At 38.2% G+C, this 18890-nt stretch overlaps 1 protein-coding gene across 22 annotated transcripts in view; it reads left to right on the top strand.

The window, feature by feature from the left end:
• Positions 1-18890, top strand: part of RBPMS (RNA binding protein, mRNA processing factor) — a 170929-nt gene that overhangs the window by 57382 nt on the left and 94657 nt on the right. For 19 of the 22 annotated variants that reach the window (XM_070598105.1, XM_070598109.1, XM_070598120.1 and 16 more), the window contains 3 exons: positions 13075-13152; positions 15997-16035; positions 17296-17358. In XM_070598105.1, the coding sequence (XP_070454206.1) occupies positions 13075-13152; positions 15997-16035; positions 17296-17358 (180 nt within the window). The remainder of the gene's footprint in view (positions 1-13074; positions 13153-15996; positions 16036-17295; positions 17359-18890) is intronic. The other 3 variants (XM_070598111.1, XM_070598116.1, XM_070598122.1) reach the window with 1 other exon arrangement.

Below are 18890 nucleotides of genomic sequence, written 5' to 3'. Positions count from 1 at the left end.
GCTCAAGAGTTTGTGTACTTAAACACTATGCTTTACTAAGTAATTCATTCTCACAAGGAGAAGAAAACCCAATGCAAATAGATTTAATTATGATGGTTAGGTCAGAGTGTCTGTGATGAACTGATTGCACATCAGTAACTCTGGAGCTCAGTTACCTTGTTTAGTACGGACGACTCTGCTGAATTCTTTAAATTTGTGGCTCAGGATGTCATTCTGTTTTATTTATTATATGAACCATAAATAAAAATATACAATTTTTGTGTGTGTGTGAGGGAGATTGGCCCTGAGCTAACATCTGTGCCAGTCTCTCTCTAATTTGTACGTGGGATGCTGCCACAGCATGGCTTGAGAGCGGTGCTAGGTCCCTGCCTGGGATCTGAACCTGCAAACCCTGGGCTGCTGAAGCAGAGTGCATGAACTTAACCACTATGCCCCCCAGCCAGCCCCCAAAATATACAATTTAAAAATACTTAAATAAATATATGTATTTCAGTGGCTTGATTGAGAAATGCTCAGTGGCAGTAACTAGGTCTTCTTGACTGAGGTCCTTTGACCCCAGTATGCCTTACCAAAAACTTTTCCCTTCTCTATACCTCTGAAGTTGGAATGGCACCTGGAGATCAACTATTCCATACATTCATTTTATAAACAAGGAAACCGAGGTTCAGAGAGGTCAGTGCCCAAGCCCTCAATGGCTAGTTTTGGAGCAGAAATGTGACTTAAACCACTAATTTAGTGATCTTTTCCTTGCATTATAGAAATCAAAAAGTTATGGTGCTATGGGAACCTAGATTAAATATCTAGCAAGTTTTTAAATATTTTAGATCCATTTGAAAAGCATTTATTACTTTTGTTAATCTAGGTTATTTCTCAACCTCAAACCTTACCATTTCTTTTTTTCTGACGTTCATTATATGTCTTTCATTGCTCCCAGCCAACACAGACAGTCCTACTTATAAATCATGCCAAGTCTTCTGAGACCTGCATCCCTTTACATAATTACGCATACACATAAGTAATACATAAACTTAATATTGGCTTGATTTAAATGACCATGTAAATGGTTAACAGACATAATTATAGGCAGTTATCAAATTGAACAAATATGTCTCAGTGGAGAGGTAGTTCCTGTGGTACGCTGAGGGGTTATTTGTTGTTGCCTACATGTGTTGAATGTATTCTGGAATTGGAAATTTCCTGCGATTGGAAGAACTTTTACTGGAAGATGATCATTTACTGGAAGAACACATTATAAGCACTGGGCTTTGCAGTGTTTAAAGTAAACTAACTAGTTTATAAATTAGAGGAAGTAGCTGACTTAAAGTAGGTTGTATTTCAAAAATTTGTGTTTCAGTCATGTGGTATTTTAAATGCAAACAAATATTGCCTGAATGAATTTTCATGTAGAAACAGGTTTAGAAAAGTGGGTGGTTCTTAGTAATAAGTTCACCAAATTCCTCTTAATATAAAATGTAGCCTTCCCTCATGTGTATATGTTGTTCTGTACAATTTTATCACGTGTGAGTTTGTTTACTCACCACTGCAATTAAGATACAGAACAGTCCCATCACCACAAGGATCCCTGTCATTGCCTTTGTATAACATGCACCTTCCTCCCCACTCCTCACTCCTCCTTTGTCCTTAACTCCTATAAACTGCTCATCTGCTTTCCATCTCTATAATTTTGTCATTTCAACAATGTTGTGTAAATGGAATCATGCAGTATGTAATTGTTAGGAATTGCTATTCATCCAAGTTGTTTGTTTTAATCTTTCTTTATTGCTGAGTGATATTCCATGGTATGGGGTAGTTTGTTTAACCATTCACCCATTGAAGGACATCTGGCTTATTTCCAGTTCTTGGCTATTATGAATAGAGCATCTATCAATGTTGTGTACAGGTTTTTGTGTGAACATAAGTTTTCATTTCTCTGAGATAACCCCCAAACTATTTTCTAGAGTTGGTTATACTTTTTTACATTCCCACCAGCAGTGTATATCAGAGATTCAGTTTCTCCCCATTCTCGCCAGCATTGATATTGTCATTATTTTAGTATCATATGAGATGATAGAATCTAGTATGGATATTAATCAAATAGATGATTTAATGAGTATGGATAGTAATCAATGTATAATGTAGCTAAAATATATACAATAAAAGGTAGTGATTAAACAAATTAGGAATATTATAAAATTGAGTAAAATATACTTTTAGTATACCTTGAATACTGATACTTAATCAAGAAGTTAATTCATACTTTTAATTTTCCCTTCAAAGTAGGCAGGATGAGGGCAGATGTTATTGTCATGTCCAAGTTTAATTAAAGATTTTAGAGATTGATGATTTATCTGACTTCACTTCAAAATTTATTACTTTCTTTTTCCTTTTCCTTGATAGGAATGCTTAAACCTATCAGCCTTGATATTTTTTCAGATTTCAGAAATAGAATGAAAAGAGGGATTTTCCAGATGTGACAAAAGTTGAACAAGAAAGGAAGGAAAGAGAAACGGAGTTTAGGAGGATGCATGAGCAGCAGGAGGGTGGGGTGCTGGCCAGAATGGGATTTGCTTATGGCCTTCTGAAGGGGTGGAAAGAGATGGTGGTGAAGGGACTTTGAGTCACATTGTTAGGGTTCATAATGTGGAAAATACTTCTGTAACTTATACATGTTAGTTCCTTTTAGTGTACAAACTTATTTTTATTTTCTCTCTTGCCCATTTTAAGCCTGTATGTAACAGTTGCATGATAACATTGTCACTTGCAGCCTCTCTTAGAGTTGCCTTTGGAACATGAAAATGCATCTTCTTTTTGAGTGTTGTAAGCCACTTTAATATAGGTAACATTTTCTAAACCGTTACTGTGAACCAGGCACTGAACTCCAGGCACTTTATGTCTGTTAACTTATTTAATCCTTGTGGGAATTCTGTGTAAGAAATTAGACCCAAATTTAGCAGCTCAGACACAAACATTTATTATTTCAGGGTTCCTAAGGGTCAGGAATTTAGGAGTGGCTTGGCTAGAGTGGATCTAGCTCAGAATCTCTCAGGAGGATGCAGTCAAGACGTTTTCAGGTGGGGCTGCAGTCATCTGAAGACTTGACTGGGACTGGAAGATTTGCTTCTAAGACGTCTCACTCACCTGCCTTTGGGCCTGAGGGCGCAGTCCCTTATCAGGTGGACCTCCCCATAGGGCTTCTTGAGTATCATCAGGACATGGCAACTGGCTTCCCCCAGAGCAGGTGATCCAATAGAGGCCCCTTCTACTGAGTGCCTTTTTTGACCTACTGTTACAGGCATACATTGTCACTTCTGCCATATTTTGTTCATTAGAAGTGAGTTACTAAGTGAAGTGCGCACTGAAAGGGAAGGGAATTAAGTCCCACTTCTGAAGGGAGGAATATCAAAGAATTCATGGTCCTATTTTAAAACTTCCACGAGTGGGTACCATTATGGTTTCCATTTTCCTGATGAAGAAACTGCTGAACAGAGAGATTAAGTGACTTTTCCAAAGTGCATAGCTAGTGAGTTGCAGAACTAGGATTTAAACACTGGGCTGCCAAAGCAGAGCACGCGAACTTAACCACTCAGCCATAGGGCCAGCCCCTGGCTGTCTCTTTTATGCTTTGTTCTTAGTACTGTAGCTTATTTTTACATTCACCCGTTTATTTCTTTCTACAAATATTTTGCACCTACTGCTAAGTACTGGGATGCTCACCACTGTCGTATGGGGAAGAACTTTCATTTTGGAGGTAAGCTGACCTGGCACCGAAGAATTTTAAGGTGTATATTGGGTCATTTCCCATGACTAAATATTGGGAAGCAAACCTTTTTTCCATAGCTTTCTAGTTTTGCAATTCTCACATCTTTTATAGTTGTTAGAACCGTGGTGCATTGTAGATGGTCATTAAGAATGCATTGCAAACTGAAGTTGGCACTGGGATCCAGTTCCTCAGGCGGAGTTTATCCACTGCTAATACCTAAAGCAATAAATGCTTAAGAGCCCTGGGCTGTGTTGGGACCATAATCTACCACTGTCTTGATTTTTTTCGGGGGGGGGGAGGGCGCTTTAAGTGACCATGAAGAATTCTCTGTACCATTTGGGATAGTTTTTTACGTATAGTTTCGGAGAGGTAGAATGGCTTTTTTCTTTAAACAAATCTGCTTTGTCAAATAACAGTCACCCAAACTATGTAGAAGGAGAAAGAAAGAGAGGCCTTAGAATTTTGATAAGATCTTTTTCATATTTTCTGCTCATATTTCATTGTGTTAGGCCTTGGAAAAGTCTATTTTGGGTAGCTCAGGTGATTTCTTGATATTCAGCTTCCTGATACTCTATAGGATTAAAACCTTAAGGGCAAGTGGCATGTAAGGGCATTAGAATGCAAACTTATGTTTACAATACACTGAATTAACGTATACATTTAAAAATCTTAATGTTTAGCAATGTAAACAGTGTATTTGAATGAAGAATAGGATTCTATGGGCTAACCAGAATAAGCCATCAGAAAGTTGACTAAAAGAACTGGGGGAAGACAGGGTAGGGTAAGAACAGGACCAGAGTTAAGGGGTAAAGCTTCTTGTCTTTTTGAGGAACTTCTTGTTGAACTGTAAGGACTTGACAACTGTATATTGTGTTTGACAGCACTCAGTAAATTTCCTAATAATGAGCTTAATTTCTCACATGCACACATATGTCTAGTTTCCTATCTAGCCTAATTCAGACCCTAAATTCCTGATTTGCCTCTGGTACCCACCTTCCTTTGTGTCTGACAGCACTAAGGAAATTTCTTAATAATGAGGTTAAATGGTTACATGTACAGACACATGTCCTGTTTATACTTGGGCAGTTTCAAACCCTAGAAATTCTCCATTTCTTTTATCCTTTTAGATGTATAACAGATGCGAGGGATGGCCTAGATTGGACTTTGGTCCTAAGAAGTCATATCAAAGTTAGAGATTATGAGACCATCTGATTACAAATCAACATTGGGTTGGGCTGGGTTAGGCTCCTCAAAGAAAGAACACAGTGGCACCGTGTACCTAGAACTAACTTGCTGTCCCAATTCCCTGTGCATGTTCTGAGCCTGCATATATGAGTTTATGGAATGTGGTGTTCCTCTTCCACATGTACTCCCATGAGTCTGCCTTCATTCCCTGATACTACTGGAAACTTTCTGTTCACTTTGGGAAAGGGACCCCTAGTTTACATGAGCCCTAAATAAGGGTTTAAATTTGGTTATTCTGTAGATAGAGTCAACCAACTGAATATCACAGTCCACTAGGATATCGCTAGTGGATTCCTCAAAAATAGAGAGATGTGCACTGTAGATAATTATGTGGCTTTTTCCTTTAGAAAGGAAAGAACATTCTCAATTGAAAACTGAAACAAACCTGGGAGTCCATAACAACTGCATAGTGAGCCTTTTATCCTATGGCTAGTCAGTCCTTGGTATCTGTGGTAACCTGGCTTCCTGAACCAAAACATACCTCCCAAGGTTAAAAAAGGAGCAAGTCTTTAAGTCCAGTAGGTGGCCATTGTTAGGAAAAAGGAACTTGACCACCTGCTCCATATTGAAGCCAGTGCCAACAAGAAACTGGAGCTTGACCAAAGGCCTGTCAGTTTCTACTGAGCTGCAACCAGAATTAAACGCCTAGCAGACCATTTTAATGATTGTGGTAATCCATTTTCATGGTGGCAAGACATGAATGGGAAACCATAGCAGGTCAACAAAGCTTTCTTTGGAAATGAGATGACCAGCAGTCCTCAGCAGGGTTCAGTCTTGCAATTTGGTGTTTCAGTTGGTACTTAAGAATAAGCAAAGAACTAAATCCGTTTATAACTTTTTTTTAAAAGAGTAAAATAGTTTAACCATTGTGTAAAACTTAGGAATAGGGCTCTGAAACTCCCGCCTTGTATAGTAACACAACCCGGCTTTGTGGGATTTATGCTGCCCAGATATGTGAAGTTCTTTTTAACTTGTCTTTCCCTGAAAACAAGTTTATATTACGTGGTCTCTCAGAAGAGAGATGACACTTCCTTAGATGTTAGAGAGTGAGTGATCCCTCTCTTGTCTTAGTGGGAATTAGGGTGGTCACAAAGCAAGAACACCCGTTTAACTGAAACCAGGATGGTCCTGCTCCTAAAGGCCTTACCTTAGAGTCATTGGTGCCCTGTTTTGGTTAGATTTTATTTTTAAAGTGTGAAGAAGCACTGACTCATGGTCAGAATTGAAATGTGAAGCAAGTTTCATGGAAGTGTATTTCTGCTAGATCAAGCTTGTCCCTATGGAGCAAGGATAGGCAGGAAAATGAGAATTTCTAAGGACAAAATGGGTATGCAGACCCAAGGTGTATATTTTCAAAGAAGGTACATCTCAGCTTGTGTTTATTCTCTTTAAAAAGAAAAAGTCTTATGCTTATAAATATTTAAATGCTAAAATATACCAGTCTAAAAATGAAAGTTCTCTGTAATCCCACCTTCCCTCCCCGCTATTAATATATAGGTAATTTGGTATACATTCTTTCAATACTTTTTTTTGCTTGAGCATGTTCTAATTTACAAAAACACTAAAAGAATTAAACTTCGTTATTGGCAGTTTCTAGTGTTTGCTTTTTTACTTAATAATTAGGAACTTTGTTCTATGTCAATAGATATAGGTATCTACTCACCATTTTAAATGTGGAGGTTAGTGAGTTTGAGCATCTTTTCAAAAATTTCTCGTTTGCCTTTGTTGAAATTGGACTGACTTATACATAAATATGTTTCAGTTGTCATCAGTTGAAATGTGAGCGATCTTACTAGCATCCATATGTTGATCACTCTGTCCTTGTTAAAGGTTGTATAGTCCTGAATTTTTTTTTTTGGAGGAAGACTGGCCCTGAGTTAACATCCATACCCATCTTCCTCTACTTTATATGTGGGATGCCCACCACAGCATGGCCTGATAAGAGGTGCGTAGGTCTGCGCCAGTGGATCCGGCCTGGTGAACTGCACTGCCGAAGCGGAGTGTGGGAACTTAACTATTATGCCGCCTGGCAAGCCCTGTCCTGAATTTTTTTGTCGTCTGTTTCTGAGTTTTTGGGTCTTTGAGATTTCAGTTGGGGTTTTTCTTTTTCATTTTTCTCTCTTGATTCTGATTGGTTTTTGTTTCATCTTTCTTTTTACTCTTTCAAATTTCTTTTCTCTTATAATGTTAATCTCTTCTGTCTTTTTGTCAGAGTGTTTTATAATTTGGTATTATGGTAACTGTACTGATAGGATCGTGACTGGAAAATGTGGTTGCCTCATTTTGTTTACCGTGTCCTCACCAAAGGTGTTGACAAGGAAACACTTACTGTCTGTTATGAATACATAATGTTATTCTGTAGATTGCTAAAATAATTCAAGAGATACTTATAGAGTATATACTCTGTGCCTAGGGCTGTGCTACACACTACAAAAAAAAGAGCCTTCAAACTCTAAAACACCCTTTGAAAGATCCTATCTGTGAATCGACTTGTGTGTTTCAAAGAACAGTTACTCTAAAAGAATGCTTTAAACATAGAGCACATTTGAAAGCTTCTCTTGGAGTCTACATTTGTACGTTTAGGAATGTGGGTAGATGAAGTGAAATCTTGCAGAGGATAGTTGATCTTAGAAGCACACCCATGGGTTTTACTCATTACAGTGTTTCACATGAGTGACTATACACAGTTGTTCATGAGTCGTTAGAAAATGAGAAAATGCCTTTCCCAATCCTGTGAATTTAACAGGAACCTCAAGAAGTTAGCTCAGAGCAGCTAGAGGTGATCCCGAAGACCTTTTTATAAACAACTAAAACGTACACAGAAAATGCCCATAGTCTTTGCACACTACAGGATTTACCAGATGTGGCCGCTAGCTGAAAAGTGTGTGTGATTATTCTCTGCTCTGTATTGAAATTAATAAGCATTTGTCTATGATTTTTTATTTTAATGTGTAGATTTCCTACAAGATAATGTGTGTTCTTCATTAAAGGCAGGGCCTTTCCATTTCAAGGCTGGTTTTGGCCTTTCTCTTCAGGAGAGCTCAAGAATGACACAATGAGTTTACTTAATGAATTCCAGTTTATTAAATTAGAAGTCAGTCACTGACATGTGGCTTATCTTTCCCATTGGGAGCTGGCAATGCCATTTAAGAACACATGGCTAGTTTTATCTAAAATGTAGCTGTGGCCTCTGCAGGACAATTTCTCCTAGCCTTCTTTTTCAGTCCTGTTGGGGTAAAAATGAAGTTGGAGGTACATCCATAGAATCCATTAGAGTCCCTTTGGGATGGAGCTGTCAGCAGCTTCATGTCTTGAATCTCTTTGAGGCCTGTTGTGTTCTTGACTAAGAAATGTGTTGCCCCATGTGTCTGATAGAGTAAACATCTGCGATGCTAAAGGCGTAGTGCCAGGCACATCTCTGTCTACTGCTGGTGAATTAAGGGCTGCCCTGAATAATGACTGACCTGCCACAAAGTTTATTTGGCATCATTCATTTGTTATTTTGGGGGGACTTTTTTTCTGAGTATCTGATCATGCATGTACGTATCTCTTCATTTTACCTCACCGTTGGGATTCTAATTGGTTACCTTGTGAGTGAGCTAAGCTTTCTGTTATCACGGTTGTTTACACCTTGTTTCCTTCACTGACTGTAAGCTCCCTGCAAGCAAGAATCATCTATCTTACCTTTGTGATTTCTATAGACATAGCAAAGACAAAACCCAGAAGTGCTTTGCTATTTAATGGCTCTTATAAAAAGTCTGGTGGTGAGAAGAGTAGGAAAACTAAAATGTTTTCAAAGATCCGCATGATCCTAGGTCCCCATCACAATAGAACAGGCTCGAGTTAGATATCCAGGAAGAGGTTTTTCTTTTCATTATCCTTGGATTTTTTTTAACTTAATCAAGTTTTGTAGTCTGAGGAGATCTAGAAAGAATTCAAAGCACATGGATTCCAAGCACTTGGATTTAAGTGACCTTTAGTTGTACTCATAAATTCATAATGTGTTTAAGAATCATCTCTTCTAGTCAGTCTGTGTGTTCTGTCGGAGGAGAGAATCTCTCTTCAATGGGAGATGAGATGTCCTGGCAGGTTTCTGAGACAGTGATGGGCTTCACTAGATTCTAGGCAATGTAAGTTGTGTCCACGTGTAAATAAAGTGCCAGACATCTTAGTTGCCTCTAATTTGATGAACAAAACAGAGTTGCTTTGAATCTCTTGTCATTAATGGGTGAGTGGCAAACTTAGGCCTAAGAGGAGTTCATTTTTTTTTCATGTGCAACAGTTTCCTGTTGACACTAAGATAAGAATCGCTCACTTCTAATTTTGAAATATTTACATAAAAAAAGAATTTCCTCCATAAACTTGACAATTTTTATTGATATAAATATTGACATTACTTATAGTTTCCTAAAGAAAACAAAGTAATAAAAAAATCTAGGCAATTCTCAACCTAATAAAATAAACTTATAGTATCTAATACATACTTATTATAGAAAGATAGAAAATACGAATAAGCTAATAAAAAAACATTGAGACTGCTTATCTTTCCACCACTCAGGCAAAACCATTTAAGTATAAGCATTTTGGTATATATATCCTACGAGACATTTTTTCCCCTTTCCAAACACATATGTGTGTTGGCTTTTTGTTTTACAGGGTAAAACCAAACCGTGCATACTTTTCCCTTGAACGTCCTTTTTATTGGCTGCGTAATAGTATGTTTTACAGCTGTATTTGAACCTTAATTTATATATCAAGTAATATTTTGTTGATAACCCTCAGACTTCTAGTGAGTTTTGTTGGTAAATAGTTTGACTTGCAAGTTTGTAAAGCCTTTTTCTTTAGAACAGTCCTTAAATGGGAGTTTATAGTCTTAGATAACTCCTGAAATCCTAATTGATATCTGTCACATAGCTAAGCTTCCCTCTTGGACAAGAGGTACTCTAGTGTTTAAAACATAGGATCTGCTTATTATTTCCATGGATATCTCTGTAATTCAGTCAGCGTCTGGCATTGTGTCAGACATATAATGGACGCTCAAAATCTGAATGAATGGAAGCTGGGATTACCTCTTTGCCCAAGTTGTCCTGGCTAGGGCAGCCAAGTAGAACAGATGGCATTCAGCTTCTGGACTGTGGGATGGCAGGGAGGGCACACTGAATTCCTTCATTGTGTGCCTTTTACAGTTGTTAGTAATCTCAGTCTTGGCAGCTTTGATAAAGAAAGTTCCCTGGAAAGAGTATCACTGGCAAAGTTGGGGGAGAACAGAGGAGGCAAAAGATATGTTGAACAACAGACTTGACCTGACTGACATTTTTTTGGTGTATGAGTGAGGAAGATTGTCACTGAGCTAAGATGTATGCCAATCTTTCTCTATTTTTGTATGTGGGACGCTTCCTTAGCACAACTTGACAAGCAGTGTGTAGGTCCGCTCCCGGGATCAGAATCCATAAACCCTGGGCCACCAAAGTGGAATGCCCAAACTTAACTGCTATACAACTGGCCAGCCCCCTGATTGACGTTTATAAACACTCCACCCAACAACAGAATGCACATTTGTTTTAAGTACACACAGAACACTTATGTTCTAGACCATAAAAAAGGAATTGAAGGGTAGTTTTTCATTTTAAAATTAAGCATATACCTAACGTATCATCCAGCTATTTCACTCCTAGATATTTATCCATGAAAGGAAACGTATGTCAATACAAAGACTTGTGCAAATTGATACATGAATGTTCCTAGCCATTTTATTTGTAAAAGCCAAAAACTAGAAATAATCCCAATGTCCCATCAGTAAGTGAATGGATAAATGAACTGTGATGTATCCATACAACAGAATACTACTCTGTAATAAAAAGGAATAGACTACTGATACATGCAGCAATGTGGATGAATCTCAAAATAATTATGCTAAAATGAAAGAAGCCTGACAAAAAGAGTACATGTTTTATGGCTCCATTTGTATGAAACTTTAGGACATACATACTGATCTATAATGACAAAAGGCATATCAGTGATTGCCCGGGGATGAGAGTGGTAGGACGGGATGGGTGGAAGATAAAAGGGGCATGAGGACACTTTTGGAGGTGATGCATGTATTCATTATGTTGATTGTTGTGATGGTTCACAGGTTATACTTATGTCAAAACTGACCAAATTGTAGCCGAGATACACAGTTTATTATATATCAGTTATACCTCAGTAAAGTTGTCTAAAATATGAATGACTAAGCAATAATAAGGCATTCATGATTCTGATGCTGTTTACATCATCATAGTGTTTATTAAACACCTGCATGCAAATGGCATGACATTTTACTGTATACTGTGCTGGATCAATTAAAACGTCTTGCTTGCTGATTTGTGCTTCTTCACAACCAGAATCAATGGAAAATGTTAGGATTCTAGAAAACGTTCTCCCTATTTTTCACTGAGGAAAAATCTTCCACATTTATACATGGTTAACAAGTGAGCATCAAATATTTCTTTAAGAAGCAACATGTTGCCACAACTAGAAGGACCTGCAACTAAGATATACAACTATGTACCAGGGGGGATTTGGGGAGATAAAGCAGGAAAAAAAAAAAAGATTGGCCACAGTTGTTAGCTCAGATGCCAATCTTTAAAAAAAAAAAAGAAGCAACATGATTTCTAATGAGGAACTCAATCACATTGTATCGGCCTGAGCAGAGAAGGAGAATAGAAAATGTGGGGGTGAAAAGCCGAACTCATGGAGTAGAATGGTGGTTACCAGGGTCTGGAGGTGGGGGTGGGGGAAATGGGGAGATGTTGGTCAAAGGGTAAAAACTTCCAGATCGAAGTTGAATAAGTTCTGGGGATCTAGTGCACAGCATTGTAATTACAGTTAACAATACTGTATTACATAGTTGAAAGTTGCTGAGTAGATCCATAAATGTTCTTACCACAAAAAAAGAAATGGTAATTATGTGACATGATGGGGGTGTTAGCTTAAGCTAAGGTGGTAATCATTTTGCAATATATAACTGTATCAAGTCAGTATGTTGTACACCCTAAACTTACATACGTTTTATGTCAATTATATCTCAATAAACCTGTGCAAGGGGAACTGACTAAAGGTACACATAACACACCAAAATAAGTAGAAACAAAATGTGGTGATGATAATTCAGTGGTTACTCTTTGCTTGTTGAATCAAGGCTAAATTCCTTAGCCGGTGACTTTTGATGTCTCCTGTGGTTTGATGTTCAGCTACCTGTTCAGGTTTGGCTCACCCTTTTCCCAGAATACACTGTGCTGACCCCCTCTTCGTTGCCTTGGTTATTGCTTTTCTCAGCCTGTGGCTCTTCTCCACCTCACCTGTTCTGTCTGTGTGGTAGAATCCTACCTATCCTTTAAGTTCGCATGCGGATGCCAACAGGTTTCCTTTGATCCTCCCAGCTGGGAGTCTGTCATCTGTGTTCTGTGTTTTAGTAGACACTAAGCGCGTAGTTTGTACCCTGAGCCTTATATGTATAGATCAGTGAGGTCTGCCCTGCTGTTTTGGAACTGAGCAGATGCAGTTGTGCATTTTGGCTACTATTTAGGTTTATTTGAATTGTTTAATAAACTTATTAAAATTGCTGTAATTATTAATGCTGATGAGGGAAACAATGATAAGACAAGCAGGAGAAAACAAAAGTTGTTTCGATTTTATTTTTGAACCACATTGTACATTCATTTGATTATCGCAGAAGAGTGGTAGAGTTACTGTCCTCATGACGTTTTTTTCTTAAGCTAATATTTTAATTATATGGACCCTCTCTTCCCCTGACATTTTTAGAATCAGGCAATGACTGGTTGGGAAAGGAGAAGTGAATTTGTAAATTTAAATCAGCTAGAGGTAATTCACTCTGAATAATCCACCTAGAAATATTCAAGAGTTGTCTTGATGGCATGTTAACATTAAAGTAGTCATTGTGTCATGGGAAGAGTACAAATTAGGTAGGCGTCATGGAATATTTGAAGAAATGTATTTTTGAGATATCAGGTGAGAGCTATTCTCTGCATTGTTCACTCCCTTGATCACTTCTCATGTTTATTTTCCAGGTCCGGACCCTATTTGTCAGTGGTCTCCCTCTGGATATCAAACCTCGTGAGCTCTATCTGCTTTTCAGACCGTTTAAGGTAACTTTCCTTTCAGAAATTGTAAAAGGGGACAAAAAGTGTGTACATAAGCTTCATGGGGCTTTTTGGAGGAAGACATGAAATGTTTGAGAAAGTACCCTGTAAAGTGATACTTTCAAAAGGTTAGTGAATAAAGGAAATGGAACAACTCAGTTCTAATGTACAGTCTCACTTAGGAAACACTGAAACTGCCTTTCATCCCTTCAACAGTTAATCTAGAGAAAACTTTTCTCTTAACTGATATGGACATGTATCTGTCTCTGTTCCATATAGAACAGCCTTAGCAAGCTCCTCATTTATCCTCTGCCAATTGGGAGTGTTCTTATGAGTACAGATCACCAAAAATATCATCAGTTACTGATTATGTATTTATGTTTCAAATGTAATAAGTAAAGCCTTAGTCCTAGGAGGTTCCTTAGTAATTGAAATAGTCCTGGTAATACTGTTCTTTGGAGACATAATAGGTTAAATAGGCTTTTATGAACTAGAGTAGAAACCGTATTTTTTCCAGGTGAAAAATGTCTTAAGTTTCAAACAGAATTTTAAAGAACAGCTCAGTATGAGTTGAGGGGAATCTTTCCTGGTACTTAGTGAAACATTTAATGCAGTTGCCTGTCCGTTGTGACTATTGAGATAAAACTACTTTAGAGACACTTAATGTTGCTGGGATTGGAAATGAAACAGGAAATTAGACTAAAGCTGAAATAACCATGCTGCCAAGGAGAAACCTTGAAGGTTAGTTAGCCTGTGGAGGATAGGAGAAAGCTGGGACTCGGCAAAATGTGGGCTGGAGGACTTGGCCCTCAAGGAGTGAACCAGGAAGTCATGATAAACTGGGGGCCTGTGTCTGAGCTGGTCTATGAGAACATGTTAGCAGTAATGCCTGGCCTGGGGCACACTTATGATTAGGTGATAGACCATCTTGATTTCTGGTTGAAGATCCATCTTGGTTGAAGCAAGACCCCCATCAAAGAGGAAAGACAGGTTGAGGGACAGGATCTAGCTTCTTATGGAAAGGGAGTAGGTTGTGACAGCTGAAAACAGCTGGGTAGAAAAGGGAGAGGGAGGGTTGAGGGGGCAGCCAGTTAAAACCAACAAAGATAGACTCTAGCGTATGTGCCAAGAAGGCACCGTGTAGTAATGAACATAACTCCATTCTGACAGCCATCCTCTTAATGCAACAATAATGATGACAGTACAGAGGAAAGCAGAAAGGTTAGACATGAGGTTAGCTGAGAGGAAGTGGCAAAGAAAGAGAAGGTGTTGTGGGGAGAGTGCCAACTTTATAGAATTTCCTGAGTTTCTTCTGCAGGGTTGAAGTTTTTATTGATCTGTCCCTTGTAGGAAGAGGACTTTTTAAGCTAAATTGATCTTCTTAATGGACAAAATACTGTTTCATTTTTGCATGTCCAGTGAGAAAGAGATTCATCCAGCAAGCCCCTTATATGAATTACTCATTTAATTCCTATCACACTCCTTTACAGTGAGTTGGCCTCATTTTTCCAAATGAGGAAAATGAAACTTCAAGCAGTTGTATAAATTTTGTTCAAGTTCACACACATAGTAAGTGGCAGGGCCAGGATTCAAACCCAAGCAATCTGACTTTGCCATCCATGTTCTGAACTATTATGTGATGCTGCTTCTCTTTTTGTGACTTGAGAGCACAATATATCCCTACCAGTGATGTTTTACTTGAGTGAAATATCTATTTGTCCTTTGCCTCTGAGGCCTTCAGAGTATTTAAACCTCCAGGTTTTTCAGAGAGAACACCTTGAAAAAGGAAGAGGCAGGGCTGTGATTCATGACCTCTCTGGCCAGAAGAGCTCAAGGCCTTTGAGGTAAAATGTTTACAGTAGCTAATTGGTAACATAGTTCTCTGCTGGGAAGATATGAGGATGAATCAATCCCAACATCCTGCCCAGAACCCCAATGCTAAAGTCAGGACCCTGGTACATTCCGAACAACCCTCTTTTAATTAAAGTCCCTGGAGGCTGACCCTAGTCTGCAAATCTGTCTCTGCACTGATCTGTGCAGTGGTCAATCATGTCAGGTGGTGTTTTTTCCCCTCTTGTGTCATCCATCAGTGCAAGCCACCAACCATTGATTATTTTCAGAAATAAACACACTTTGTTATCCTTATCCTGAGGAGCCAGGAGGGGTGAAGGGGAGGGAGTGAAAGGGAGTGTGCCTGTCTTCCTTGAGGATGAGCTAGAGTAAAAACCCAACAGGGAATTTTTGCATCTCCCAATCAGAATACCAGTATGCAGCCTGGCTGCTTTAGTAAATAAGCAGAACAACTCAAGAAAATTTAGCATCACTGCCTGCTTAACCTTCTCTGGCAGCTTTGAAATTTTGATTAATAAGTTCTACCTAATACATTCTTAATGTTTCGTTGTTATTTTATAGCAAATACATGACCAAGGCATGACATACTCTGACTTTCCTGTCTTATTAAATTTACCCCCTTCCCTCTCCTAGTTCTATAAAATGAAAAAGATCTGTGGTTGACGGAGACACCCATTTTCCTACCATTGCTTAATTTCATGAAAAGAAGAAAAAAAAGGAAGAGAAACACAGATAAATATGAATTTCAGGGCTTGATTTGTTGTAGGCCCGACGTATGCAAACAAAGGCATGTATACATGTGCGTGTTTGTGTGTGTATATGTGAGTGTGTTTGTGTATATGTTTATATAATTTGCTTTCCTAGTTAAGAGGCATTTATGAGGAGAGTTGATAGTCGCTAGTGATAAAGGACTCATTTTTACTTGAGCAAGATACTATTACAGTTGCTTTTTTTCCCTACTATTCTTTTTTTGGTCTAAATTTAGTTCTTTATTTTCAGGGCTATGAGGGTTCTCTTATAAAGCTCACATCTAAGCAGGTAAGAATTTCAGACTTGCATATAAATGATCACTTCTATGATAAATTTGAATTGACTTGCTTCAAGAATGTTACTGGAGCTTGACGTTCTTTTTTTATTCCCAGTAGGATTTGTTTTTTTGTTGTTGTTTCTTTAAAATTAAGGGTGAAATCGGTTAGGAATTAGTGCAGGAAAATGATTTGTAATTCCATAATCTCCAGTGTCTGGGATTGTCCCTGAGAAGGCAAATGTAATATGCATCCAACATAGTTACATTGGAATTGATCTGTATGTTCAAAAGAAATGATTAATTATCATCCAAATTCACCATTATTCCCAATTCTTTCCTGTTTTTTTGTTTTGTTTTTTTTTTAACAAGGTTGGATAGGCAAACTTTCACAATTGGTGTGACTGTCTGATGGTGAAGAAACAGGTTGGCTCTCAAACCCCTAATAACCACAGGCAAAGTCCCAAGTCTAGAATAGAGCACAGAGAGTGGAGAATGGAAGTGGTAGTCAGTGACCCTGAGAGTTCTGCAAGCTTCTCAAACATTTTTAGCTATATGCTTTTTGTTTTTCTTTTTTTTTTTTAATGCTGAACATTCCACATGCTCACCTCTCAATCACTTTTCGTCTCTCAATAAGGTAATCTCTGGTTCATCAGAAATAAGCTATATTGGAAGCATCCTTCTGGACTGAAAGATACTGAGTCCAAAGGGATTATGACCCCTCTCTATTTACTTAGAACAATGTGTTAACACACCTAATTAAACAGAGGACTTTTTAAAGGCATCCCTTGGGACTTGCAATGGAAATGTTCATTTTATAATTTTGATCATGCACTGAGAGTACAGGGCTTTTATTACTGTGTCATTGTATCCCTTGCACTTACAGTGTACCAAAAGGTGATACAGTTCTCTTTCCATCATAAAAGATGATGAAACTGAGGTACAGTGAATTTGACTTAGGAAAGTAGAGCCTCTCGACCCAAGTTTCTTTCTATTCCCTTGTTCACTGCTGCTCACCTTCCAACTCCTAGATTTTTTTTATGATTCTCCAAATCCACAGCTATGCCCTTGAAGAACCACCCTCACAATCCCTTTGATTCATGTCAGAAATTTGGCTAAGCCAAAGTCATGATTCTTCTGGACTGGCTTTCTTATTTCTGCCCATTGCCTGTGGTCATTTCTTTATTTTAGCTATTCCATTTGACATCAACTTTGAGCCAGAAAAATAGATATCTCTGATTTTTTTTCTTTCATATTTCTTTTTCTTTCCTCAGCCCGTAGGTTTTGTCAGTTTTGACAGTCGCTCAGAAGCAGAAGCTGCAAAGAATGCTTTAAATGTAAGTACTAATGATGTGATCATTGGTAGTTTCCTATGAGGTAGTGGAAAGTAATAGAACCTCTTTGGACAGGAAATCAAATGAAGGAAATGTGACTGCTCAATCTAACAGAGAGGGATTCATCAATTTGATTAGCCCTTTAAAGAAGTTTTTCCTAGAATTGTGGTCAGATGTGCAAACTATTAAATAATACTTTGCTGTTCTCTAGCTTTTACTGTAATGCTCAAAATACCTGATGATGTGGCTCTTATTTTAATTCAGCCCAATCCCATCCCGTGGTGATGCACAGCTTAGTTTGGCTATCCGTGTACTCTCACTATCTAAGCCTAAGCCAAGAGTAGATGAAAATCTTGGCTTTCCTTATCTCATGAGGTTTTTGCTTTAGGTATGTGACTTTTTTTTTAAACAGGTCGTAATCTATTCTGATTGATTAAAAACTTGCATATATGGCTTTCCCTGAAGACATTCTGCATTGTGACATCATAAATGATCGTTAACTGTAATTGAGTAGCCATACCTGTATTTGGTTTGTAGGTATCTTGTTGCCATCTGTTTTAAGACTTTTACCAGCTTTATTTTAGTAACTAATTTTCCCCTTTGGTATGTTGAAAAACAAAACAACTTAAGAGAACCGCGCTGAGAGAAGGTAGAAGGAAGTAGACTTTAGTTCCAGATGCTGAAGACTGATCCTCAGGTGAGGAGTCTCAGTGAAGGGTCTGGCTCTATCCTGCTCTGGCAGTTGGCCTAAGTGGTTGTGAATGAGGGTTGATTAAAGTGGCCAAAAGTGTTTAGGGTGCTTCTTGAAAGGCCAAGTGGCTGCTTGACTGGTTAAAATCTGAGTATCTTTGTGTAGGCTTCTGTGAACTTGTTGTCGGCCTTTGTGTTGCTGTGGAACCTACAGGTGCCCCTGCCAGCTGCTTCTCTGAGCACCTGGTTGCTAAGGCAGATCGTGCTGAGGAGGGCTAGGAGAGACCTGGTATCCTGATGACTTGGAGGCCCAAGTTTCGGAAAGGGCCTCCAAAGATTCTGTTTATTTAGCGTAATGATGTCATCGTGACATAATCTAGAAAGGTTTTTAGGCTTTGAAAAAAGATGTGTACACACTCTCAGAAGAAATGGTTTGCTTGTTATTGTTGTTGGTTTTTCATGAAAACATACAGGATTGTCTTAGGAATCCAGGAGCTCCAAAGAGCTTAGACTTTTTCTGGGTTTGGGTAAATGACCTTGTGGTAAGAATAACTGCTTACTCACTCTCTTCCTCTTCCATAGAACAAACTGTAAACATGTTATTGAGCACAAATGGTGCACACTGAAGCACAGTGTGTAATCAAATGTTTTGATACAAAAATTGTTTTATAATTTTTGCATTACAAAGATGCATATATGGATACTTCTCCATATAACCAAGTTTTAAACTTAAAAATAAAACCATGATTTCTATTTAGGCAGTGTTTTCTTTCATTCTCACCAGGTGGCATCTTTCTAAATGCAGACATAAATATTTTGAGTTTTTCAAAGTTATGTTATATGTT

This window comes from Equus przewalskii, chromosome 28 (genome assembly GCF_037783145.1).
Source record: "Equus przewalskii isolate Varuska chromosome 28, EquPr2, whole genome shotgun sequence".
Classification (NCBI taxonomy): Eukaryota; Metazoa; Chordata; class Mammalia; order Perissodactyla; family Equidae; genus Equus; species Equus przewalskii.
Note: the sequence above shows the minus strand (reverse complement) of the source record. Positions and strands in the feature narration are given on the sequence as shown.